The following is a 27,261-nucleotide window of genomic DNA, read 5'->3' as shown; positions in this document are numbered from 1 at the left end:
GCGCACCTCTGTCCAGCCTGAATACATCTACAGCGCTACCCATGGGCGCGCAGTTCCCTCGCACGCAGCACGAACCCCTCCGGAGCAGAGGCGTTTGTGCCCGGGCGGGGTCTCGAACCCGGGCCGCCGTGAGCCGCGGCTCTGGCCCCGGGAGGGCGCCAGTGAGGCCTCCGCGCCGCCGGGGGGCGTGCCAGCCGTGCCAGCCGTGCCGTGCCGTGCCGTGCCGCGCCGGGCCGGGCCGCGCCTCCATGGCCGCCGCGCTGGGCAGTTGCCATAGCGCCGCCGCCGCCGCCCGCACAGCACCGCGGCCGGCCCCGGGCTGCCGGGGGCGCAGGTGAGGGGTGCGCCGGGCTCGGGGTGCTGCCGGAGTTAAATGCGGCGGCGCAGCGGCGCAGTGGCCGAGGGGTGCGGGAGCGGCTGCGGGTGGCGCCGCGTGCGGAGGGTCGCGGGCAGGGCGCTGAGCCAGCTGCGGGGCCTTGGGGCGCGAAGGGCGCTGCTGGGAGCGGGGCCGGCGGGGGACGGGAGAGCCCGGGAGGGGGTGTGAGCTCCTGGGGTGCAGCTTCTCCTTCCCAGGGCGAGCGGGACTCGGGTCCAGCCCCTTTTGTCTCGTTTGGAAAGCAGCTTTCAGAAACTCTTCCCTGGTGTGAGCTCTGCTCCCAGAGGCGCTCCGGGCTTCAGGTTATTGTGCTCCAAACGCCACAAGGACTGAGCAGTCCTGGACTGGAGCCAGCCTCCAGCACGGCTCTTTGCTTAAGGGACTGTGTCCTGGCACCTCAGCATGTCTGAGGTACCGACTGGTTTGGCAGCGTGGTGATGTACCTGGGCTGGGGGATGCTCCTTGGTGCAAGGCCTCGAGCACCTTTCTTACCGAGGAGCTCTGGTCCAGTGCAGGGCATGAGGCAGAGTGAAAGCTGTGTGAGTCCGTCCTTCCCCACAGAAGGCCAAGAGCACTCCAGCGTTCTTCAGAACAGCGTGTTCCTGTACCCTGGTCGAGGTGTGTCCTGTGGAGAGAGCGTTGACGTTACCAAATGGGTTCTTTACCGGCGTCTCAGTGACTGCAGTTAATGGCCATGAGCTCTGCAGTGTGAACACACACGTGGCTGGGTCTGAGCCTTTACGGATCAGGGACTTATGGGCTGGATGTCATGACTGTGGGGTGTATCAGCTGTCACACTCGCTAGCTGCATGTGTTCTAAAGGCTGCAAGGATGGCCAGGGGCACTTAGATGGTGTTAAAGCACGGATGGGAATGGCTGAGCTTTATGGCTCTTTGAGTAAGACACGTTCAAGGTAATGCTTCATTTGCTGAGCCATAAAAGGGTTTGTTGACATGTTTTGTTTGAGCTCCCTTCCTCCTCTGTGACACAGCACGTGTGTGCTGTGGGGAGCAGGGCTCTTGCATGCTGGCTTTTGGAGGGCTGTTTCGTGGCAGTGTAGGAGCTTGTGGCAGTTTCTGTTCTTTCTAACCTGATTAAGGAACTGAGGGAGAACTCGGTGCTCATCCAAAGGGCATTTCCCTTCTCCATGTCATCAGCAGGGGTGGAGGGGCATTATAGGTTGGCATTTTTTGGTGTGTTGGGGGTGGTATTTCAGAACTTTGAAGCTGAGAAAGAGAAAGGATCATGAAGTGTACAGGATTATCTAAACAAACAACCAGCCTTAACCCTTTGTCACTTCCACTCTTACCCTGTTTCTCAAGAGCTGAAAAGCGAAACAGAAACCTGTGATTGTCATGAATTCCAGGTCCTTGCATTTACCTCCCCACCCCCAGTGATGGGGAGAGGGGCATCTTGTATCCCTTCTTTGTAAACAGAATTGCTTCTGAGAGAACAGCTGGGTCTAAGGGAACAAACCAATCGACTTTGGCTCTTGGCATCTTTTCTGTTGTGTGTGGAGCCCAGGCTGCAGCGCTTCGTGTGGTCACTGGGCTGGTGGCAACTGCACCTTGAATTAAAGCTGATTGCCTTGACATTGGTGTTCCTGGGTTAAAGGCTTAATTGCTCGAGGTTTTGCTGAATTGGATTAGTTTTTAAGCCATCATTTCAGTGCTGTGTTTAACTGTAGGGTGACTTTCAGTGAGCCTTAGTCTTTCTCATTCCATTGGGCTCTTAGGAGTGAGCTTCCCACGAGAGCTGAATGCAGGGAGAGTACCTGGGGCTGATGAGTTACATTTTGGGGTTGGTGGTCACTCCTTGAGTTGATGATTGAAATCTGTCTTCCTTTTCTCCAGGCCTTCATTGTTGTGGTTGACTTCAGGATGGTTTTGTGCTTTGTTTTGGTTTTTCAGTTGTGTAATTTTCACTTGTTGTGCAACTGTGTGTTTATGGTTTGTTGTTTATAACAACTGAGACTGTAAACTCCTCAGCCAGGCTGGAGCAGGGCTGCAGTTGAATCGCCAGAGCTGTACGCAGAAGGGTTATTAAAACCTGTGCTTTAGACTTTGAACCAGCTTCTGCAGGAGTGTAAGCTGGTTTTCATGCAGTCATCTGCTGGGGTGTTCTCCCATCTGTGTGCCTGCCTCTGACTCACCCAGCCCTGTGTTGGAGGCAGACTGTAGAGCTACACAAGCTGTGTGCCTGACCCAGCTTTGTGTCCCCACATCCAGCCAGGTAAAACGCTGTCCTCATCTCCTGTGTGTTGGTTTCACTGTAATATGTGTAGGAAAAGTTGTGTTTAGGTTTAGACTACTGTGTTTTTGTGAGAGCTCTGACAGGGTCTCTTCTCTAAAGCTTTTCAGCAGTCCTGAAGGACACTGAGCCTGAACCAACCACTTAGAAAGTGTGTTGAACCAAGTACTTGGTGCTTAACAAAACACCTCTCAGGCAGACAGAGAATGTGAGATGCAGATAATTGTGTGCTCATGGCCCCTTTTCTGGCCATGACTGTGTGTGAAGTGCTGCTGACCAGGGACTATTGGTGCATGGTAGTAAAAGCTGAGGGAACCCAGTCTGAGCTCTGAAATTACCTGAATATTGCTGCCAGTGTGTTGTGGGCTAAAAGAGTATTGGTCTGACTTCTGGGGGAAGTGTTAGTTAGGGTCAAGGCTCTGGCAAGGTCTGTGCTTCTGCCATGACACTGGTGTTTACCTGCCTGAGCTTTGTGCTCTGCACTGAAATGTTCTCCTGTGGTGTAAATGTTTCTCCAGCCCTCCCCCAATATCCCGCGGCCATTGCGAAACCCCAGCCAGGCTCCCCAAAGTCATCTTGATAGCACCTATCTGTGTCAACCCATACCAGGCTGGTTTTCCTTCTCTTCCTGAGGAGTGTCCTTACCAGAAGCCAGGACTCAGTGCTTTGAACTTCCACCAGCTGGCATTGAGGGAGCACCCAAGGCTTTGCAGGGTGTAATCTCTCTCTCTCAGGTGGGGAAGACGCGTCGCCGCTGAGCTGATGTCAGAAACAGAACCCATCTGCATGCCAAGTCTTCTGACCACTTAATGGTATGTCCCTCTAAAGTCAATTGCTTGGTCTCCAAAGGATTTGCAAGGTTGAAAAAGTCAGAACGTTCTTTAGGAAGCAGAGTGTGGCTGCCAGATGAACAGCGCAGGTTTAATATCCGTGTCTCCCCTCCTCCTCAGCCAGTTTCTTCCATCTGAGAGATGGCTCTTTCTAACCTCTGAAAGCCCTTTTTGGCTTTTCAAATTGATGTTCCCAGAAAGAACTTTCTTGCAAAAGAGCTGCTGCTCTCTGAGACACTGTTTGTTCTTCTCAGTGTCTGTGAAATCAATGAGTTCTTCGCATTAATTGTTCTCGAGGTTTTCACTTGACTCCACAATATTCATCAGGCTTCTCATGTCCTCTGGCTGCTCTGCCAAATGGTCTTACAACAGGAATTTCCACATTGTACTTCAGTGTAGACTAGAGTATGAATTGAACATCAGGGGGGTTTTATGCTGACACCTTTTTGTTTATATTCAGAAGGTTTGGACTTGATCAGCCACCATGACTCTAAGGTTGGGGGGTGTGCTTATAAGGATGTATATGCTTTGAATCTTGGAGTGTAGCTTCGAGGCTGATGGTGAGACTTTTAAGCAGCCAAATTTCAAATGCTCTCTTCTGGGAATACCTTGTTGCATAGTAACCTCTGCTGCAGAGGGTAGTTCCTTTGGGTGTTACTTACTCTGTATATAGAGATGGATGGTTTCGAATTGCAATGTCACAAGCAGCATCGTTGAATCCAAGCCACTTACTCTATGCATGAGCTGATATTAGTTTGGCTCCCTCCCCAGAGGAGTCACAAACCAGAATATTGCATCCCTGGAAGTCCAGGCTGAAACTGAGGCGACGCCACTTTTTGTTGATGTCAAAATACCTCAGTCAGAAAGGAGCTGCTGCTGGCATCAGGGAATGACAGCTACTGGCATTCAGCTGCTTGGGAGAGATCTTCACCTGAGGCACTCTGACAGCTCAGTGTTGTGTTTGAGGATGAACTCCACAAGGTTGCATCGATGAGTTTTCTTCCATGAAGGTGTTGGTGCTTCTTAGGACTTTGCCTGAGCCACAGTGATTTGGAAAAGTGCTGAGCAGTGGCGTTCCCTGTGGGAAGGGGAGAGCTGGTGAGCAGCCAGGTAATGCTCTGCTGCAGTCTGGGCTGACAGTAATCGCAGCTGGCTGGAGCCACAGCTGGTGCTGCTGCTCAGCTGCAGTCAGGAAGCCCCTGCTCTGCAGCCTTTGGGCTCGGAAAGGACCTCCAGAGCTGCCCCAGCCCCAGCCCCTGCTACAGCAGGTTCCCCTGGCTCAGGGGGCACAGGAATGTGTCCAAATGGGTTGGAAACCTCCTGAGAAGGAGCCTCCACACCCTCCCTGGGCAGCCTGGGCCAGGGCATCCTCACCTCACAGTAAAATAGCTTTTTCTCATGTCCTAAAGTGGAGCTTTAATTCATCTGTTGGGATAGATTTCTTTCTAGATATTGGATAATTTGGAGGATGAGCAGGGCTTCCTGAACAAGCTTTAAAAATGCCAAATCATTAAAGGGAAGGGAGATGTTTCTCTGTTTAGAGTAACAAAATCACTTTTCTTACTGAATGCTTGAACCTGTTCCTATATACACCCAGTGTTCTGGGCCAGCAGCAGAGAGGGATCAATTGTCAAGCCTGATAGATGGCTGGAGCTGGTTTGTAGTAGTTAAACAATAATGAAAGCGTTGTGTGCTCGCAGGGAAACACTGCTCTCTGTGTGTGGACTTCAGCCTGGAGAAAGTTACAATTGTTCCAAAGAAGGGTGAGTTCTAAAATGCAGCTTCTGTGGCAAGTCACACAGCTGTCTAAATCCCTGGCTGTCTGGAGCCCATTGCAGCAGCATCACAAAATACTTTGGAAACAGTTTATTTTTTGCAGATTCCAAAGAAAGTGCAGATTTCCGAGTGTCTTTTGGACTGCATCATCCAAAACAAAAAGAGTAGAAATTGAAGCTGGTGCTGATACAGAGACTGGTTTATGCTCTGGGAGTTCAGGAGGAGGATTTCTTCCAGGCAGGGGGCTGATGCTTGTGTAATTCATGGTTTGTGTTTCTGGGGTTGCAAGGCTTATCAATGTCATGTATTTCCTTGTTGGCTTTGCACATCAACAGAGTAGATTTGACATCTTTTTTGTGCAAAGGGTAAGAGGAGTAAGGCCTTGTCTGTGTTGCAGAGGAGAGAGACAATGCAGGTATTTAATAAAAAAGCCAAACCCTCAGCCTTCTTCTTGACAAACTTCTTGTTCTTTCAGTTCTTGTTGCTTCTACTTTTTGCTTCTTGTCACTTATTGCTCTGACTTGAAGACAGGTTTTGCAGTGGGGATGACTAAATGGAGGATGTCATTGTGAGCAAAGAAAGAAATTCCTCAAAAGAATGGAAAGATGTGCTTTAGCTTGCTGCTGGAGCTTCAGGAGTGGACTGAAGTGCCTACAAAATGTGCAGAGAGAATGCAGCTGGGATTCAGAGCACTAAAAATGATGCCTTGTGGGTAGAAAACCAGCTCGCTTAAAACCAAGGTACTTGCAGTGTTTGCTCTTATCTGCTGCTATCTGCCTCAGAGAGATGTCTGCCTGCTGAGACAACCCTGAAGAGCCTCAGCTGGGAGCTGTGAACGGTGCTGATGCTGACTCTGAACTCTCTCCTATGGGTGAATCACTTCAAGGTTTTCAAAATGCTTCCATTTTAGCTATAACATCTAGCACCTTTAACACAGCTTTACCTTTTTTGTTCACCTTAAATGCCACTTGGATCACGTTTTCCAACGTGTTCAGCTGCATATAATGCAGCCTGTTCATGCATCAGGATGCAGAGCAAACCTGAGCCTAACTCATGAAAGGCTTCACTTTGTCTAAGTGAAGTAAGATGATCGTTCTTGGAATGAGTCCTGTCCCTTTGTCAGTGCTTCCCAAGCCCTGCTCTGCTCAAATCCTAAGTAAGGTGGGGAGATATTGTTACAGAGGCAGGAGCTTGCTTTTTTTTTTCACTTCTGGATGTGGCTCTTGATAAAACAAACTAAAGCTTTCATTGCTCTGTCTGGAATAGCAGATGCAAGCTTGAAATTGAACCTGCAATATGTGGTAGTAGTTCCTAAAAGTTCCCCTAATAAAGGAAGAAAAGGATATAAAGTGTCTAATGTGCACTTGACTGGTTAGCTTTAATGACTTGACTGGTTTAGCTTCATTGCTAAACGGAGATTGGCACAAGAGTAACAGTTAATGTTTGTGGGAATGCTTGAAGAGTGCAACTTCAAAGTCTCTCTCAACATTTCTCCCGTACTAACTTCAAATGAAGGCAGGGTATTGTTCCCTGTCCACAGGTAAAGTGACTAAGCCATAAACAAAATGACTTTTTCATTCCACTATCTGTTGTTGTCTCAGTCACAAAGCTAATAATCGAGTCTGTTGCTTTTCAGGGCTTTATTCAAGATCCTGAACCTTTCTTTAGCTGCTGACAGACTCATAAGTATTTGTACAGTCTGGGAGAATAAAGCTTTCCACAGTGTCAGATGTGATGTACGTGCTGCTCTTTGCACACCTCTGCTGAAGGAGATGCTACACAGTTGCATTTGACTCTATTTCAGCACCTAGTTTGGATTTGAATTCAGATTAATTTGGAGTAGGCATAGCTATGAAATGAGTCTGCAGTGTTTGGACTTGTTATGATGTGCTTCAATTATATACAGTCTGGCCAAATAAAAAGGATCTTTCTCTTTTTTGAGGCCACAGTTAAATAGGTTACAGGTTGCCTCTCAGTCTGCAGAGACCTTGTTGTGTGGGATTTTACTGCACGTGCACTTTTCCTCACGTGTGAATTCCTTGGGGTTTCGGATGGTTTTCTACTATCAGCTCCTGAAATGAGGAGGAGGGGAGAGTAGGCATTGTGTGTGAGGAATTCTGAGGCTATCTTTTGGTTTCTGTTGGGGGAAGGGGGAAAAAAAGGAGACTCAGACATGTACTGTTTAAGAATAAACCTGAAGCTTGGCATGAAAAGCAGTTTGTGGGGTTTCCAACTGGTGGTGTAGCTTATCAGCAAATACTCTCGATTCTGGCAATAGCACAGTCTTCAGAGCATTAGTGCCAACTGCAATCTCCATTTCAGACAAACCTAATGAAACTCTGATGCTCTGCCACCTCCAACCCAGGCTCAGCTGGTGGGAGATGCCACTGCAGCACTGAAGGTTGTCCGTGTAGCTGTCTCTGTTTTGGGAACAGCTGCTGTAGCCTTGTGCACAAGGTGGGATAGGGAGTTTCTTTGCACATCACTGCAGTTTGTGGTGAGATGCCTCCTGTTCTCTGAGTCACTCTGAGCCTCTATGGATTGGAGGTAAAGGCTTTGTAAGTTGGAGGAGCTGTGTCTGGGGTAATGCCTCTCTTTCTGCTCCATTCAACTGCCCCTTATGCTTGTGCTTCATCCCAGAGATGAACTGCTGATAAACATGTCATTTCTCCAGCTGGACAGAAGCCTCCTGTCACAGTGAAACAAGATGTGCAGCTGTCTTCATTGGACTCCTGGGCCAAGGATTTCAACTGAAATAGCTTTATGTGTCTATCTGTAGTGGGACTCTAGTGACATCATGAACATACAAATGGCCATCCACCATCCTCCCCTTTTTCCTCCAGCTCCCTGCATCCCCCCCATTTAGAAGAGTATCATTAAAGCCATGCAACAGTGGTTACCTCCTTCCATGGTGACAGCTGGGGCAGTTCAAAGCTCTTCCCCTGATGTCCCTGGTTAATTGTGGACCTGCTTCTGCTCGTTTGTCATATCTGAATGCTGAAGTCATTTTGTTCATAGCAGTCTTCTGCAGCACAGCAGAAACTTTGTTTGAGCAACTTTCTATTCTGGGCAACGTAAAGTTTGCAAAGGGAGTGAGGTATTTGTAGCATTACAAAGAGAAAGATTCCCTGAGACTCTTGGTGACCATTTCTGGCCTTCAGATGGGCACAGATCCAACTGTCTTCCCCCAGCCATTGCCACGTGGCTGTTGTGGAAGAGTGGTCCAGGAGGGTTTTGAGATGAAGTCTGGAGACTATGGAATGATGCTTTCCCTTGAGTAGAGCTGGTCAAGGAAGCTACTAGAGTAAATGTTCATGTTTTCATTTAGCATGTTATTGCTCAGCATTGCAGTTACCATTGCTACCCAGTGCTTGGAGAAAGCCAGCTATAGCTGAAAGTAAGTCCAAGGAAGATTTGTGATGGGAATGAAAAGAATCCAGAGCTCAAGGCAGCGTTGACCTTTCTCCCTGCAGTGAAAAGGGCTGACTGAAATGGTACCTGCTAGTCAGGGATTCCTGGACTGCTCCTTGCTAAAGTGTTAACAGAGAGCTGCCACTTGTGAGTGTGGGACAAAGGGTAGAGATCCACCTACAGCCATGCAGGATGGGGGGAAGGTGGGCATGGTAATAAAATGGAGTACTCTGCACTCTTATTTCTCTGGAGTTTTCCTTCTTCTCCTTCTAACTGGGTTCATTGTGTATATTAGAGCTGACTTCACCTTGTCTTGCTGATGAACACACCACTGGTGTCAGAGGATGCACTGGATTTTGTAACTGGAAGGGAGGTGGTCACAGCACAGGACCTGGGAAAGAGGGAGAGGCCTGAGGAGTTGAGATAGGCTGGGTAAGAGAAATAGCTTCATAAAACTAGTCCCATGGTTTCATGAATCACATTGTTTTGTGTTCACTTGCTGGGACCGTGACACTGACTCGCAAAGGAAAAGGGCTGTTGCTGAGTTTCCATCTGGGCAGATGGCTGGAGATGTGATCCCAGCTAATGGCAACAAGAACTTTTTAGTCTAAATATTTTTCAGTATATAAAGTGCAATTTTAGGTCAAAATAAACAGTTTAGATTGAAATAATACACAGCCCAGGTACCCAGTTCATTTGAAAGCCAAACACACGCTTCTCATGTTAAACATGGAATAAATCCTTTGGCTTTGCTCGTGCTGCAGAGGAACGTTGGCTGAGTGGTGAGCAGGCAGCTGGGTGCAAGGCTGGGACTCAGGTGAGTGTTTCTGCCTTGGAATTTGCCTCCTGTGCATCACACAGCTTTCTAAACCCACCTGCTCAATTTTGAAATGAAAGTTTCACCCTCTGGTTTCAAAGAGGTGCTTGAAGCTGAGAGGCTTTGTGCTGCTGACTGGTGGGATCTGCTGGCGTTGAAGGTACTGAGGATCTGTTGATCTTGTAACAAACACAACATTGTCAAGTATTGCTCAGAGTAGCCTTGTGCTGGTAAACACTGATAAAGCTGCAGAATGTTCCTAAAGTACCAGCTGTACTTTTTCCATGTATTTGAGGACTCAGTTGCTGGTTTCCCTGTCATTTAAGCAAATTTTCTAAGGGCTGACATTAGAGTAAATCATTTGCAAGGCAGGCTGGCTTACAGCAGTGTCAAACATCTCCATCTGCCCTATGGGTTCCTCTACCACAGAACTAGGAAGTTACTTTTGGTCCTTCACTTGGCATCAGCAGTAACTGACAGTGGTGGCACTGCAGTGAGGTTGTGTGTGGCTGTCTCTGTGCTCAACTACCATGGCCCTGTTCCAGCTGTTTCCTCGCTGCCTTGCACCCTGCCCCGCTGTTTACTTTCTGCTCTGTGGTAAATGGATGTCACTTCCTTGATTAAAATGCTGGTGTGCAGCCAAATTCCCTTCCCTTGGGCTTGCATGCTCTGAGAAGCAGCTGATGAATCCAGCCACGCTCCTTGCTCTGGCTCCTGGCTGGATGTGTTGGGATGTGCTGTGCCTCCTGCCTTCTGACATGTAGAGGCTTTTGAAGACACCTCTGAGGTGGAGAAGCAAAAATGCAGCTGTGCTGTGCTGTGTTAAAGAGGGGCTGAAGATGGATTACCAGAAGGCACAAGCTGTGGACTGTCTCCAGTCGAGGGGGAAAGCCTAGGCAGGGGATGGGCATGGGCTGGCTCCATCCATTGAAAGCAGCCAGTGGACATGAGTTTGTTGCCACTGTTCAAGTGCAACTGGAAGCCACAATGTGCCTGACAGCATAGACACAGAAGCCTGACCCAGATGCCACAGAAACTAACGTGGACACCCGTTGCTGCTGGCTGAGCTGAACACTCTTGTCCTCTGCCTCTGTAGCTGGCCAGGTTCTCCCCTGAAAAGCTTTAGCCTGGCATCAGAGTTGCTGATCAGCCTGGTGAGCAACCATAGATTTGTCTCTTGTAAGGGTGATTGGTACTGCAGACTGAAATGCTTACAGATGTGACGTGTCCAGGCATTTGGAAGGCACAGAGCAAACTGGGAAATCATCTCCTGCCTGGACATTCCTGTTTCCAGCTGGGAGCCAGTGCTGCTCATAGTTACTGCCTCGTTTGCTTCTCCTGCTGACACCTTGGGCACATGTGAACCTTTACTCATAAACACTTTCCTCCCCATTTCTCACTTTCTGTGCTCTCTCAGATCAGGTTTCTGTGCCAGGACTGATCCCCACTCCTCATCCTCTCAGCAAATCCCATACTCAGGCTGGGAACCTGCTCCTTGCCTTGGGCCTCCTGGAAGTGGCTCATTTGCTGCCTTTTCCACCCAGCCCAACATATGGTTAGTCCCATGTATCATCACCCAGGTCTGTGTGCCTGTGACACAGGCTGATAAAAACACTTCTTAGTGCATAAATGCTGTTTGAGCAGATTGTTCTATAGCTCTGTTATCAAATAAACGCTGCTTTGTGGCCAAGCAAGCTGTGAATTCAGTGGTAGGTTATTAGTGAAACTAATTTTATTGAGGCATTTCTTATCAGTGCAGGTTTACTGGGGGGGAAAAAGAAGTAAATTGCAAAAATGAGCAACTGCAATGCTCCTAATGAGGCCCCAAGATGAGTAACTCAACACTTAAAGAGCTTTCGTGCAAGTGGGATCTGATTAATTTTGCAGGGACTTTGCATGCATTAATAATATAAAGATAATCATTTTTAAAGTGCTTGAGCAAGATGTGAATATTTTAAAGCCACACTGATCTTTCCTGGCCCCCTGAAGAGATTTCAGTCACCTTCAAGCTATTAGAAATGGCAGAAAGTCCTGCTTCAACCAGCATGAGTCCCAGTCTTGGTGTTATTGCCTTGAAAGTTGTGGTTGTGCTGTTGTGGAGGCCCCAGGATGGGTAACAGCTTGGACATGCATTGGTGTGTAGCTTCTCTGTGACACACTGAGACCTTTCTGGGTTCTAAAGGTGGGGAGAGAAGACTGAGACACTGCAGTAATCTGAAAACTGCTGAGAAACAGGAGAGGACAGTTTGGGATCATAGTGGGGTTCTGAGAGGTAATAAGGTAATCGAGGAGGATGGGCTTGTGATGAAGGAGATGGAAAGAGGAGCTTGATGGTTCAGGGAACTAACAGAAAAGCAGCTCATAGTGGTGAACAGTCTCCCTCTAAATTAGCTGTGAGGGCAGGTGATGGAGCTGCTGAGCAAACATTACAGTAGGAGAGCATGCCCTAGCAAAGCTGCTATTTGTCTTGCATCTCCCTCCCTTTTTGGCACCCTTCTGCATTTGCAGTAGCCTCAAGGGTCATCAGCCCTGGTATTCCAGTGGCTGAGGCCTTCCAGGAGGAGGAGGAGGAGGAGGAGGAGGAGGAGTTGTTACTGGGAGCTCCTTTTGATCCCTTAACTCAAGTGCTACTGCATTCCAGCCCCTGAATTCATAAGCAGTCACAAAAAGAAGCCAACCTCTTTATTATAGAGAGCAGAAGGCTCAGTGACTGAGATGTCTTGTGCTTGTTCTAGTCCCTCTTGTTTGCAGTCTTAGGAAAATCAAGGGAAATGTTCTCTTCAGCCCAACCCCCAGGTTCTCCTGTCCTTGGAGGGAGACCCACACAGCACAGGCAATAAATCCTGTGTGTGGACAGCACTCCCTGATCCTCCAGCCAGCAAAGCTATGGCTTTATAGTGTTGCACACACAGTGAGAACCTGAGCTCAAACCTTTCTTTAAATGGGGATGGGAAATATAAAAACCCAGGCTTGTGCTGTGAATGGGAGGAACACTGACAGCACTGCTGTGTTGCTCTGGAGCTCAATGGTGCTTTCACACCTCTACAAAACTCACAGTGATGTACAGAACATGTTAATGGACAGGTGGTGAAGTTGATTCCACTCCTTTGTTTAAAGCCAGTGAAGGGAGTCACAGCTTCATAATGGAACAAACCCCAACAAGCAGTCCAGGAGAGCACAATGGAGTGCTCTGCCCACAGGTCATGGCATGTAACTCCCTGCCTTGTCCCTTATTTATTGCATTTCATCTTGCTTTTCCTTAAAGAGACTCAGGAAAGAAGGTAAAGCAACCCCCCTTCCCCAAGCTAAGCCCAGTGTGGTAATTGCCAGGTGGGTGGTTGTGTTTACAGGCCCAGGGCAGACTGTTTGATCTTCCACCTCCGCCCTTGGTGGAGCTCCATTTCCCTTTGCAGGTGCTCCAAGCACAACATGCAGTTAAGATTTAGGGCAGGTACTTTTTGGCTGCTGGAAGTCATCTGTTGAGTACCTGCCACCTAGATTTGAGCCTCCCAAACCCAGGCTCAGCTGCGCAGTCAGGGGTTGTTTTCTGTGGCTGCCACTGGCCCGTGTGAGCGTCACATCCCAGAATCATGCAGCCTGCTGGTGCTGCCTGGGATGTTAGTCATGCCAGTAAGTCAACATCTTCTATTTGAGAAGTTGCTTGAGCATTCCTGAAGTCTGTGGTGTCACTGAACTTTTCCAAGCTGACATGTTTATTACTCAAGTTACTGTAAGTATTGCCCAAGCCCTGGAGCACAATGAGGAAGGGACTGTGTCTGCTGGGCATTTATGTGTCACTTCAGTGTGATGGTGGAGCTCCTTGCATTGCAGAACAGCCAGGGACTGACAGGCTTTACACAGGCCAGTGCTTTCTAGTTGTGACACTCCAACTCTGCCCCATCTGTACCAAGCAAAGCACTGCTCATGGGAACGAGGAGTTTCTGGTGGTGCCGACCACGTCCCTCTGGCTGGGGAACAAAACTAATAAGGCAATAATTCATCTGGAGCAAACATTGTGGAGATGGAAAGGAACTGCTGTCCTGAAATGTCCCTGTGAAATTCTGCTTGCCACTACCAGCCCTTTCCCACTGGCAGTGGTCTAGAACTGATCCTGCATTGAACAAAGGGAAAAACCCCTCTTGAAGCAGCTGCTGACTCTTCCCTGTGTTTCTTGTTGTTGTCTTAGTGTGGCTGTTTGCAGATACAGAGACATTTTAGTGCCTTAAGCCTGAGTTGTGTCTGCTTGGTACCATAGCTGCCAGTTAGCAAAGCTTTGCCTAACCAGTGGCAGTAGCCCTAACTGCAACTTACACCCAGAGCTAGAGGTCCTGCAGGAACGAAAACCTGCTGTGCCCTGGTTGAAGTGGTGTGGGGCAGGAGAGGCATTTGTGATTCCACGTGCTCCTCTCTCTGACAGATGGGAGACAGCTATGGGGGAAAGTTACAGTCCTGGTTATTAGCTGTTTGCTTATGGAAGTTTCCCTTCCATGCTTTTGTAGGTGAGCAGGATTTAGGTTCTTCTGAAGCCTCAGCTGAGCCTTTTGTCAGCTGTCGTGTTTCCTGGTGATGACACAAAGCCACAGCTCCAGCTGAATGCTGAGTTCTGCCTCGCTTTGTCCTGGTTTGTGTGCTCCCTCGTGTTTTTCTTGCCAAGGTTTGACATGTTGCAATGTTCCTGTGGGAGAACAAAGTTCTGGGGGCAAGCAGAAGCATTTGTGGCTTCTGGTATCGTGGGTGGCCTCCAGTTTGCAGGGGTCCTTCAACAGGAAGGGCACTGGCTACAGGCAGAGTTTTCCACTGCTGTGGAGCCTGTGAATACTTGTTTGACTGAGCAGCTTTGGTGCTGTTTAGATTTCCAGTTCCTAGGAACAAATGAAAGCTCCCAACAGCACGGTTTAAAATAGAAATCCAGTCTCTTTTGCTGTAGAAGGGATGTGTTAACTTCTGAGTAGGACCAAGAGCTTGAAAATGAACTTGGGGAAAGAAAGAGTGATTGTTTCTTTAATGTATGATGTGTGTGTTATGACTGCAGTGCAGAGCTAACACGGATGGGATGGGATGGGATGGGATGGAGGGATGCTATTCCTGATCATGGAACGCTTCTCTCCAGTAAGAACTAGTTGCTATTCTGAGTGCAATTCACAGCACTGTGCACCTCAGTTACACTAACAATTGTTTCTCATGTCATGGATCTGTAGATTTTCACTTAAATGTTAAGATGTGCTGAGCCTGCAGGGCTGAGGGCAGCAGTAAGCTCCCCATTGTGGGTTTGAAAGGCATGTGTCCACTGCAGTGACAGCAGTCACTGACGAGCCAGATTCAGCTACAGAGAGAAAGGATTAAAGATGCCACTAAAGCTACAGATGCTGGAACAGCACCAAACTGTAAAAGCTTCCCAATTCAAGTGCATCAACTCACAAGATTTAACACAGCTTTAAACAAAACCATCAAAATGAAGAGAGCAGCACGTTTGGTGTGTTACAGCAAATGCCCTTTAGGGCTCACACCAGCCCCCCTCCCTTGGGAAGTCTGGAGCTTTACAGTGACAACACTTACTGAGGTGAAAGGAATGAAGTGGTTGTGTAGCTCAGAGGTGGCTTATTACCACAACTTTATAAAACTGAGCAGTTGCTGAACACTGGCAGGGACAGACCTGATTTTTAAGACATAAAAGAAACGTGGTCCAGGGCCTGCCATGTGAATGCAGAAATGCAGAGAGGGCAATTTGTATTCTCTTTACCGGTAAGTGGTGACACATGGTGTGTGCTCCAGAAACTGAACCCCCAGATGAATTCAGATTTCTCTGTAAACTCCCCAAAGCAAGTCCATGGCAGTGTATTCCTGGCTCACTGCTGCGTGGGTGGTCTTAGAAGGCTCCAAAACTCTGTGTTTTGTGCTGGACTGTTAGAATTGCAGGTAAGTGGATATATACATCAGTGTCCTTTGACTTACATAAACATGTGTTGCCTTTGTTTCTTGGTGTCTCAGCTGCTGTTTTCCCAAGCAAGTTACTGACATGGCTGCCATTTGCTCTCAGGGTGCTGGTTTAGCCTTGCAGTCCTGCAGATTCACTTGAGAACTGGCTCATGTGGAATCATTGGCTCCACTGCCCTTGTCTTTCATCTTTTTTGTAGCTGTAAAGCAGTGGAGGGGTTTAGAATAAAACTGGAGAACAGCTATCAATGATCTGGGGTTTATTTAAATAATGGATGAGACATAATTTGAGCTTCTGTTTGCTTCTTCCTGATGCACAAAAGCCAAAGTCAGTGTGTTAGAGCTTCCGTGGAAGAGAGACAGCCTGTGTCAGGAAACTTCATCAGAGTCTCACACAGCCAACTGCAACAGAGTGTATCATATCTTCACTGTAATCTCTTCACTATCTTGAACTCTGTTTGTCCTTTCTCAGCAAACACTAGGCTGGGCCTGTGGCTTTTGCATGAGCTCCTAAGTCAGAGGAAAGATCAAACCTTACACACAGCCTGTCCAAAGGGGAAATTCAAACGTGCATTCTCTGCTTTGTTCTCACTTCAGCTGACAGATTGTTTCCCTTATCATTTCTCATGTGTGTCTTTCCCACTTCCAGTTACTATGTGGGCAAGCTGCTGCAATTGGTTTTGTCTGGATGGCTCACCTGAAGAGATGCAGCCACAGCCAGGAGCCAGAGCCCAAGCCTATTCCAACCCTGGGTACAGCTCCTACCCGTCTCCCACTGCTTCTGAACAGAGCTGCAAAGCCTGTGGGGTGCACTTCGACAGCTCCTCCAGGAAGGTGAGTTGCAACCATCTTCTCTGGGCCTTTGCCTGCTGACTGCCATTCCATTACAAAGGGCCAATGTGCAGAGGAAGGGGTGCTCCTTAGAGGCCCCTGATGTGAGGATGTACCACATGGGAAAAGGCAGCTTGCCTTTGCTTCCCTGTCTTTGGTCACTGTTCTGCAATTAACAGCCTCCTGTTTAAGATGTGAAAACGTACTGACTGATTGGGGCTGGGTAAAGCTCTGGTGTGGAGCATCTGCTGAAGCCATTTGAAGCTGTTTCTGCCCCCAGCACACTTCTCTGGCTTTCTGCAGGAGCTGGCTGGCAGTGGAACTGGGGCAGCCAAGTACAATGTGTGCTTGTGTCTCTGCTGCTCCCATTCAGAGAGAGTAAAAAGGAGTTTGAGGTTTATATTCTCAGTTGTGAAGGAAGGCTCCTAAACCTTCCTTCTACCTTCCTACTGTCACCACAGCTACTGAGCAGTCATCTCTGGGACTGACTGGGGCTAGATGGCTACAGGTGGCAAAGCTTAAACAGCAGCAGGAAGGTCTGCTGGAGCTCATCCACCAGCCTGTGGTCTCCAGAAGAGAGCTGAATACCTAACTTATAAACCACTGACATGTTTGTAAACCATCTTAATGCTTTAATTCTGTTGATGTGGAACAACAAGTGCATGAAGTCTCCCTTTGCTTCAACATGAGCGTGGAAACCTCTGCATTCACCCCCCGGGGAGGCAGCACCTTTGAACTCCGGTGTCCAGTTAATGTTTGCACTGAAATACAATGGCTAACAGTTAATCCCTTCCACACTGGTGACTACAAGGATAACCAAGATTGTTGGTTGGTTGGTTTTGGTTTTCTTTAAAGCACAGACCCCACAAAAAGAAGGGTGATGGTATCTTCAAGTACTCAGAAAGGATCAGAGTAAGAGACACTTGAATGGAGCATCTACTTATAAGATGCTTGTAAGTAACTGTTGCAGCAGCTTTAAAGTACATAAAACTTAATCATAGTAGCAAAAAAATCCATGTCTTTTTGTGTTTCCCTTCTCTTAGATGACTTTTTGATCTCGATTTTCTGCAGCAAACGGTTCCCACAAAGTCTTTGAGCTCCACGGGAGGATTCTGTGTTTCCCAGCGCTGGCAGAGCGCTGTGGCAGCCCTGCTGGTGGCTGTGCCAGATTGTTATTCCTCCCTCCCCCATTTTCTGCTTTCAGTGCCTTCAGCTGGCTGACATTTCCAGGAAGATGCTTTTCAATGCATACTTACACTCTGTCTTGCCAGGAGGTTTGCTGTAAGATCACAAACCCCCACCCTGAGCAACAGTAGCTGCAGCGGAAGCTTCAGTGTTGGCATTTCCTCATTTTATCCTGTGTGCAAAGAGGAGCATCAACCCCCATCCCAGGATCTCTGGGAGCCTGTTGGAGGGAGCAGCTTCCAGTCTGGACAGCCTTTGGATTTAAAGCATTGCACTTGTGTTTGACCAGCCTGTGCTTGTGCTGTCGGAGAGGAAGCATCATTCAAAAGTGGTCTGACCTTTCAGTAACAGCTTTTAATTTACAACACCCTTTGAAACCAATCACTCTGAAGAGCCTGCTGCCTTCAATCCTTGCCCTTTCAGTCTGAGTTCAATAAATGTGTCAAAGCTGTAGAAGCTGCTTAATACCAAGAGGTTGCAAACAGCTTCTGTGTGTGTGGAGTACTCGGTGCTCAGATGCAGGCTGGGGGGGTTTGTATTCTCTGGAGATGAATCCGAGTAGGGAACTGATAAGCCACAGACATGACTGGTTTTCTTTTGACTTCTCAACTGTATCATTTGATAATTAAGGCAGATTCAGTGGTTTTACTGTTAATTGCTAGTGAGAAGCCTGTTGGGTAATGCAGCACAAGGGCTGCACTGCTCCCATGGTGCCTCAACATGTGAGTGGGGCTTTTCTGCCTGCACACTGATTCCCTTTGGAGCCAGCCTGGCAGGCTGCAGAGTGTGGGGGAGTGAAGCAGGGTTCTTTGGGTTTGTTTGTTTGTTTGTTAAAGATACTTTTAATTCTTGTGGGTGTTTGCTTGCTCCCCTGCCAGAGATGGGTGATTGGCAGAGGGAAGGTGTTGTCAAGTGAGTTCTTTTCCATTACACTGCCTCTGTGGAGTGTTTGTTCCCCTGCTCTAGGCACAACTAGCAGTTTCTGGCCCTGCCCTGAAAATGTCTAGAGAAACTGGATTGCTCCTGCAATTATAGGGTCAAAAAAAAAAAGCCAGTTACATCCTAGTGTCCTTTATAATGCCCAAGTTAAGGAAAACTACTCAAAATGGGATGGAATGTGGAAACGGCCCTTCCTGTCCTGCTTTGTGATTGACGAAAGTCACTTTTACTTGGCAGAGCCTCAAGCAGCAATTTTGAGATGAGGTTTCAAGTTTGCATGACCAGAGGTTCCCTCTGTGCTAGAAATGCTCATGTCTTAAAATGCTTAGGCAGGAAATGGAGATTCTTTCCACTCAGTGTCATTACAAGCCCAAGTGCAGGGTCTGAGTGGGCAGTCTGTGAGCAAAGGGGCTGGCAGGCTGTGCAGGGGATCAGAAGGAGCCGATGGAAGCAAATACTGTGTTTACACCTTTCAAAACCTGAGAAATACGGGTTTTTCTTTGAACTGTGGGGTTGAAAATGTTCTTTAGTCACTGGAAGCAATTCATGAAGCAGTGTTTTTGTCTCTGGGTTTGTGTTTGTTGCTTCCCCAGCTCTGCAAGTGTGTTTTTCTTGGCCTGGCTCTGAAGGGTGAGGATTTCAGGTGCTTGTCTTCTCAGAGACCCTGAATTAGCATTTCTTAACCAGCACTGAAAGCAGTTCTTTCTCCCCTCAGGACTTTTTAAAAGGCACCTGATGTGGCTCTTCTGCTGCTGTTCCTTTTGGCAAAGGTAGAATTTGACTTTCCAAAGTGTTGAACAGTCGAGTTTCTGCACAAGTCACCACAGACAGTGAGTGCTGGGAACTTCTGAAAATCAAGCCCTGAGTGACCAGAACTGTATAAAAACAGAGAACTGTGAGACAAGAGATGAATCTGTAACAGTTTTAAACATCTGGGGCCTAGTATTTCCAAAAGTTGCACCACTTTCTGTCTGGCATCTCACTGGCACACGGTGTGCAGGTCGTTTGCACAATGAGCTGGCTGTTTGTGCTGCAGAAATAACTGCTGAACCCTTTGATGTCTGTCAGACACTGGGAGACTTTTAGGGTGATTAAAAAGAAATAATTTAGTGATTGCAGCAAATTGGAGGAAACAAAAAGGGGGGGGAGGTCAGCCATAGGAAGCATTGAATTGATGAACTAGAGGAATCTGCAGGAGCTTTCTTAACACACAGAGCAAGATGTCATTGGTTTGGAAAGGAGGGTACAACTAGCTGTAGTTGGTGAAGGTCTGCTGCCTCAGACATCTCAGGATTTCATCTGGGGCTTAAACTGGCTGAACAGTCTGGGATAAGGTGCAGAAAGCTCCTGTCGTTGAGGGAAGTGTCTGAGAAGATTTCATTCTGGGTAAGTGGAGAGTGGATAGTGCTTTTCTAAGGACTGTGAGTGATCTGCTCATGGGATCAATCCTTTTCCTCATCAAGGAACATGAGTAACATCCTTGGCACCTCTTCCTAACTGAGAAGGTTTTGAGGGTGCTTAACCAGAGGCTGCTGCTTCCCCTGGCTCCGGGATGGCGGGGGAGCACTGCCTCTCTCGCACATTATGGTTGCACCAGTTTGATTCTGTTCCCTTCTCCTCTCCAGCACATCTGCTTGGATTGTAAGAAGAATTTTTGTACATCCTGCTCAGCCCAGCCTGAAGGAGGGCCCCTCCTCTGCCACCTCTGCCAGAGGTTCCGAGCCACAGCCTTTCAGCGGGAGGAGTTGATAAAGATGAAGGTGAAGGACCTGCGAGACTACCTGGCGCTGCGTGAGATATCCACAGAGCTGTGTCGGGAAAAGGAGGACCTGGTAGTTCTGATTCTTGGCCAGCAGCCTGTAATTACCCAGGAAGATCAGCTAAGAACACATCCATTTCATACTAGTGCCTCTGGACAGCAAGACTTTGTGATTCTCCCACCAACCAGCATAGCATCCTCTACCTCACATGACGCGTCTCCAGTGTCTGCTGACCCCATCTCAAGTTCACTCCCTCAGGAACACCAACAGGTACAGTCTCCAGCCACAGTCTCATCCATCTCTGGCTTTAGATGAACTGCTGAGATGGTGCCTGAGATTTTCCAAGTAGATAATGTGCCAAAAAAAAGTGTAATGCTTAGGATGCCTGCTCAAAGAGCAAGGAGGGCTGCTGCTCACAGCAGATGGCCCAGAACTGCAGGTGCATCTACACAGGCTCTTCTCAGGTTTCTCCTTAGTCTTGGAGAACCTCACACTTCCCTACAGGATAATTAGGGATGTAAGATGAGTTCTTTCACACTCCCATGCTGTGTGAAACACTGACTTGCTGTCACCAACTGGGATGTGCTGTTCCCTTTCTGCACTGGTGGAATTTCATTGGGTGGGCAGTGCTGCATCTATTGAACATTCCCTCTGAGAACACTGGTGTGAGAGGGGTTTGCTCTGGTGCTCAGCTGCCATTGCCACTACATAGTCCTGTGAGTGGCTGCTCTGCTACGCGAGGTCAGTGTTGGTGCACAGGTCTGTCTTGTGGGGTGATGTTGACTTTCTGACAACTGCATGTGACTGTTGGATGGAATGGTGGTTATTGTTCTTTTGTGGGTGTGCCAGGCAGCAAGCACAGTTTAAAGCAATTGGGGAACTGAAATTGGTGAGGCAGATGACTGTGAGATGGGCAAGGTGTTTGGTGTCTTCTGCACTGGGATCAAGAGAAGACAAACCCTGTTCTGGTGTTAAGCCTTCAGTGTGTGCTGAACCTGCAGCTCTGGGAAACCTTGTCAGGGGCACCTGAGCCTCGTTATTCTTTATTGACTTTGGTATGTTTGTCTTTCTGCTGTCTGGTGTGGGAAGTTCATTCACTGTTTGACATCTGCTCCCAGTCCTATTATGAAGTTAATAGGTGTGTTTAGTTCCCTGTGGAGCAGAGCTGTGAAAGTGGATGGACCTTCTGCTTCCTCAGCAGATGTATCTAATATAGAAGAAGAGTTTACCTGGGAGGACATTTTTTACAGTTCATTAAGAGGCCTTTTCATCCTCTGGTTTGCTGGCTATTACCATTCCAGATCTGAGCAGCTAATTCAGCTGTGTTGCCTTCCCTGGCTGCCCTGTGATACATTTCAGCTTCTTGTCTCTACTTGCATGGCTGTTCTGCTCCAGTTCAGGCTCTTTCATCGTCATTGTTATTCTTTTGCTTTGTAAATATTAACAAGTCACCACTTAGGATGGTAACCTGACAGTCTGCTTTGTCAGTAGGGAAAGCACAGGAGGGAGTGATAGCTGCTGAGGGCAAAGGCAGCTCCAGTGACACCACAGTCCCTTTCATTTTATTAAGTGCTCAAAGCAACCGCCCCTTCTCACTCTCCAGCATGTCTCCTGCTGGTCCCTCACTTAGTGTCTGCATCTGTCCCATCCAGAACCCACCTGAGGAGTGTCTGTATGGGTACTTTGACCTGTAGACTCAGAGCTGTGTCTCTCACAGAGGCAGGGCCTGCAGCTCTGCTCAACTGTCCAGCTGCTTTCCCTTGGACACACCAAGAGACACCTTTGCTGAAAGCTTTATTTCCTTTTCCAGGCAAATGGTTATGTGCCTCCAAGCCAGGTTGCTATGACAGGAGTTGAGAGTGCAGCAGAAGCAGCGGCAGAGGAGGAGACGCAGGTTTGTGTGTCCTGGAACTGGGTGACAGGGAATACTGGGGTGGTTTGAAATCATCACTGCAGACAGATGGATGGCTAAACACTAATTCAGCCTGACCAGACTCAACAGCCCCTTTCTTTAGCACCATCTTGTTCTCTACAAGTAGAACTGGTGTGACTATAGTAATGGTCAGTATTGATTTCCACCCTAGGACGTGTGTTTGAGAGTAATCAGAGTAACAGGAATTCCTGCCTATGCACATGTGGAAAGCTGATTTAAGCTGTAATGCTAGGTGTTGAGGGCAAGGATCATTCCATCTTTGTTCCCTTTCAGTCTACTGACTCAGAAGATAACCTGGTGCAGGGGAGGAAGGCCTCTCTTTCTGACCTGACAAGCATCGGGGACATCGACGCCCTCTCTGTGCGCCAGCTCAAGGAGATCCTCGCCCGCAACTTTGTCAACTACAAAGGCTGCTGTGAAAAGTGGGAGCTGCTAGAGAGGGTCACTAGGCTTTATAAAGAGAAAGACCTTCAACATCTAGGTAAGAAGCTGCAAACATGTGCCTGTTTCCCAGGTTTTCTCTTTTTACAGACAGCTGCAGAAGGAATCAGAACTTACCTTTCTGTTTCAAGGAGAAAGGAGGGAGTGTTATGCACCTCAGAGTGAAAGTAGCTGAACTATTCCCCACTGCTTCACTCATTCAAGAGGAGAGTGTTAGAGTAGTGCTAGAGGGTGACTTTCTTGTAGTAGCAACAAATGAGACCTGTGGGCCCTTCACCCTGAGACCCTGTGGAGCTGTGGCACATGGTGCTGGTCGCCACGGCTGTGAGTGCTGAGCTGAGCTCTTACCTCCTGACTCCTGGGACTGGCAAAGCCACAGAAAGCAGCAAAAGGGGCAATTGAGGTGCAGTGACAGTGGCTCCCACTGCTAATGGCTGTGGCTCTCTGTAGTTTGCCTCTGGGTCACTCGCAGTCCCGTGCACTGCCTGCTCCTGTGGGGACAGAGATGCATTGGATGGGTCTGGCTGGGCTCTCAGCTGCCAGTCTGCAGTTCTGAGTGATTAGATTAAAAAGACATGTCCTTGTAAATCATTTACAAAGCATTTTACCCCTTGGATTTCACAGATAGGTTTGGTTCTCAGTGTTGTCCAAAGTAGCATTGTTTTCCTAACCACATCTCCCTAAGGGTTTTCCTGTGAATGAGAAAAGACTGAAGGCAGCTGCTTTGGTTTGGTATTTACCTTTCACTGCCTTGTGCTTTTGACAGAATCGATCCTTTTCTCTTCATCACTGTTGCCTGTGCTTGTGTCTCAGCTCCACATACCAGTGAGACTGTGTAACCCCCAAAACACTCACAAGGGGCTCCTGCAAGTGCAGTTTTAGCAAGCCAAACACTGCACGAACCCCGGGGCTGCCCTAAAACTCGAGACATGGCTTGAGGTAGTTGCTTATCTTTGTGAAGCATGAGCTATGGTGTCAGCTCAGTAAGAGGGAAAGTTCCCTGCCAGCTGAGCAACCTTTTCTGCCCAGGGATTCAGCTCAAACCTCTGCATGGGGATCAGCAAAAAGCAGTTTTGCTTTAGTAATCCCCCTTCAAGGCTTTCATCTCCTGCTTACTACTACTGCTTAAGTAGATTTTTTCCCCAGCTCCTCTTATCCTCACCAAATAACTTTCTCTTCTTCCATTGCAGTTTCTGACACTGATGATCAAACTGGTAAGTGATGCTCCTAATCACACAGTTGCTGAGGTTTCAAAAGGCCTGTAAGATCCTTGAGTCCAACTGTTCTCCCAGCACTGCCACATCCACGAGTCCCTCCAGGGCTGGGCACTGCCCCAGCTCCCTGGGCAGCCTGGCACAGGGGCTGACACCCCCCTCAGGGAAACGGTTCTGCCTCAGCTCCAACCTCAGCCTCCCCTGGGGCAACTTAGGGTAGTTTCCTCTTGTCCTGTCATTTGTTACTCAGGGAAGGGAGGCCCCTGTTGCTTCATTCTGCTGGGAATCTCAGTGGTATTTCTGTTTCCATCACAGAACTGACTGTGTAAGAGCCAAAACTCCCTGCTCCTTGCCAGCTGATGGGGCAGAAACACCCACATCAGTCTAGACCCAAGGGGAAATCTTTGTTACAGACCTTCAGTGTGCAAAAGCCCATTAGGGCAGCCCTTTGATAAAGCCCCTGTGCCTTTGTCTGGTGCAAACCGTGGTGTCTCGTTTGGGCAGGCGGCGCCGGGCCCCCGGGGGCTGAGGAGAACCTCTGCAAGATCTGCATGGACGCTGCCATCGACTGTGTCCTGCTGGAGTGCGGCCACATGGTCACCTGCACCAAGTGCGGGAAGCGGATGAGCGAGTGCCCCATCTGCAGGCAGTACGTGATACGGGCTGTGCACGTCTTTAAGTCCTAAGTGAGGGGAAGGACGGACTGGTGATGCCTTAAAGCCTCATCTGCTGTTAGAGAAACTGTCACAATCCCTACATTTAGGTCAGAGATGAGCCCGTGGACCCCCCGGGCAGCAGGGCCAGGGGAAGCCTGGGGAGAATGGTCCCTGCTCAAGCTGTGCCTGGCCGTGCTCTCCCCACTGCAGCGCTTTACACCGCCGTGCCTGGGCTCACTGGAGCTTTTTGCCAGCAGCAGACATGGCAATCATTAACAAGCAACATTCTGGAGTAACCTGATCCACTGGGGAATCGATGGCTGCTTGGCTTTCCACCACAAAGATCAGCTTCAGAGGCTTCGGATGTTCCCCTGCAGAGTAAATACAAGTGGGCTGTGGGCTCACCAGGTGTCATTTGGTTGCCTGCTTGGGTCATACACCCAGCTACTGCAGTTTCAAAGATTAAAACTTCACTGTGTCTGGGGGTTTTTGGGTGGTTTTTTTGGTTGTTGTGTTGGTTTGGTTCTGTAAATGAACGTGAAGTTCTCCCTCCTGCAGGCCAGGCAGCCAGGCGCCCATGCCAGGGTCAGAAACCAGCAAGTTCCACCCTGAAGCAACTGTGGAAAAGCAGAATTTTCTTTGCAGATGGCCTTTGTGTGATTGGATGATGGCAGGGGAGTGAGTGAGGCTCTGAAACACCCAGGCTGACCTGGGGGTGTGTGGGGTTCTGTTTACACAGCAGTGAGAGGGAGGTTTGCAGTGCAGCTGCCATCCATTCCTTTGACTAGCACAGGCTTCCTCTCAGTCTGTGCCAGCAACTGCTCTCAAACTGAACTGACTTCACTGGAGTGAGGAGCTACAGAGCTAAGGCTTGAGTCTGTGAGAGGGTTCAAAGAGGAAAAGGTACAGCCAGAGAAGTTTCCATTGCTACACAATCATATTTAAGTACAGGCAACTTCTTGTTAGCAGAGGGGAGCCATGACAGCAGGCAACCTTCAGCTCAGCAGGACGACTGATGGTCACTGCAGATGCTTCTGTTTACTAACCAGCTTCCCCCCTCAGCCCCTTTTGCTCAGTGTTACAGTCCAGTTACACTCCAACTGCTTATCAAAAGCGATTTGTTTCCTTTCTGCCTGTGAGGGGGGCTGGGAGAGTGTGTGGTGCAAGTCCTGGGAGCTGTCCTTGTGAGCAGAGGCTCAGCTGGAAGCCTTGCTGGAAGAAATTCTAACTAACTGGCACCTTTGTCCTGTTCAGTCCATTGGGCTGGTAACAGAGCTGAGTTCCAGAATCTTGATGCCTGAAGTTGTGAGTCCCCATGGCCTGTACAGCCACTTGTGGAGTCAGGTACCTTCTGCTGCAGGATTTTGCCCCCATCTGCCTTTCCCTTCTCTGGAGGTGTTCAAACTGAATCTCTGGGTGGCGGCCAGCAGAGGAACAGTGTCAAAAACAAGTCTCCCCTCAGAGCTGCTGGAGCAGGGGCTGGGCAGCTGCAGCAGCCCTCACCACAGCCCTCACCCACAACAGCAAAGGAAGCTCCTGGCAGCTCTGACATGGAATATGGCACAAGTAGCAACTTGCTTGTCCAGTGGCCTGGAGCAGAGGAGCTCTGCTCTGCATGTGGGCATCAACAAAGCACTTCAGGTGATAGAGCTGGCACTCAGGAGGGAGCAGAACTGCTGTGCTGCTGCTGAGGTGACCTCAGAGCTCCACAAAACACAACAGCTGCTGAGGTTTACTGAAGTAAAAATGCAGAGTTTTGCCTCTTTCCCATTCAGGTTCTTCCCTCAGCTTTGCCTTAAGGTTTAACAGCTTCCAGCATGAGCAGAGTACTGGTGCCATTCAGTGCATCAAGTTAGAACAGAGCAGGTAAGCAGTGACTGTTTACTCTCCAGGAGGTTCCCAGGGACCTCTGAGAGCTACAGGAATTCACACACCAAGTGTTGGGCAGCCTCCTTCTGCAAGTTCACTGTGAAATGCTGTGATGTCATCTTTCTCAATAAACTCAGGGCTGGGGGAATTTAGCAGGAAGATCATTATCCCCCTGGGGCCAGATGGGCCTGTAGGGGTAGGCTTATTTTCTCTGGCAGATAACCCAAGTTGCAGATCAGTATCTGCAATTTCAGGACCAAGAGGCTTTACCCACCCTGTCACTCTGAAATGAGCTTTCTTCCTTTTGTGTTTCTTCTCCTTGAATTCTCTACTTTTGGATATGATTTGAGTTGGGTTTTTTTTTAAAGGAAAATCAAAATCTGGATGAAAACTCATTAATGATGCAAAGGATATAATGATCTGAGCTAATAAACAAATATTTATGTGCTTTCTGTACACTGAACATAGTTTAAATATTTGAGAAGTTAATATTCCACTTGGAAGAGCATCTTCTTCTCCATTAAATCCTCTTGGTACTTACTAGTTTTGGTACAGAAGTCTGGTTTATAATTTTGTAATAAAGCTGCAATGTGATTGAGCTGACCTTGTTTTCTGACTCTGTTACAACAGGCCAGGAGAGAGCAGAGAGCCCACAGCTCCTGCTGCACTTCAACCAGGAAAGGTTTGGGATACCATATGCTTAAAGAGCACTGAGGGGGGGGAATTGCATGGATGAGGCTCAAGAAGTTCAGTCAAAAACTCACTTTTTAGCAGTACAATCTTGGCAAAGATCAGCATGGGGAGAGTGTGCTGAGTATCCTTGAGACTGAGGCACCAGTAAAGTGGTCAAGTCCCTTTTCATACTGCACCCCTGCCCTGGGCCTGCTCCTGCAGTTGTTCAGCAGCCACAGGCTGCCACTTGCAAAACACTTCAGAGAACCCCTATTGCTCAAACCTCTCTTCTCAATTTTGTTAGTATTTGAGTACTTGCACTGGTTTTAAACAGCTTCAGTGAAGGTCTCCCAACAGTCCTCAAGGA

The 27,261-nt window shown here is 48.5% G+C and overlaps 1 protein-coding gene across 4 annotated transcripts; it reads left to right on the top strand.

The window, feature by feature from the left end:
• Positions 1 to 228: 228 nt before the first annotated feature.
• On the top strand, positions 229 to 26,825 carry RFFL (ring finger and FYVE like domain containing E3 ubiquitin protein ligase). 4 transcript variants are annotated; one of them, XM_062012171.1, is made up of 8 exons: positions 229 to 334; positions 15,233 to 15,376; positions 16,044 to 16,228; positions 19,975 to 20,379; positions 21,920 to 22,003; positions 22,316 to 22,523; positions 23,674 to 23,697; positions 24,202 to 26,825. In XM_062012171.1, the coding sequence occupies exons 3-8, from the start codon at positions 16,049 to 16,051 to the stop codon at positions 24,381 to 24,383; spliced, it is 1,083 nt and encodes a 360-aa protein (XP_061868155.1). In that variant the 5' UTR covers positions 229 to 334; positions 15,233 to 15,376; positions 16,044 to 16,048; the 3' UTR covers positions 24,384 to 26,825. The 4 variants fall into 4 exon arrangements, with proteins under 4 accessions (XP_061868155.1, XP_061868154.1, XP_061868156.1 ...); XM_062012170.1 differs by lacking the exon at positions 15,233 to 15,376; XM_062012172.1 differs by lacking the exons at positions 229 to 334; positions 15,233 to 15,376 and adding an exon at positions 907 to 1,289.
• The last annotated feature ends 436 nt before the right edge of the window (positions 26,826 to 27,261 follow it).

The sequence above is a fragment of the Colius striatus genome, chromosome 20, assembly GCF_028858725.1.
Source record: "Colius striatus isolate bColStr4 chromosome 20, bColStr4.1.hap1, whole genome shotgun sequence".
In the NCBI taxonomy this organism is placed as follows: Eukaryota; Metazoa; Chordata; class Aves; order Coliiformes; family Coliidae; genus Colius; species Colius striatus.
This window is presented reverse-complemented; position numbering and strand designations above follow the sequence as displayed.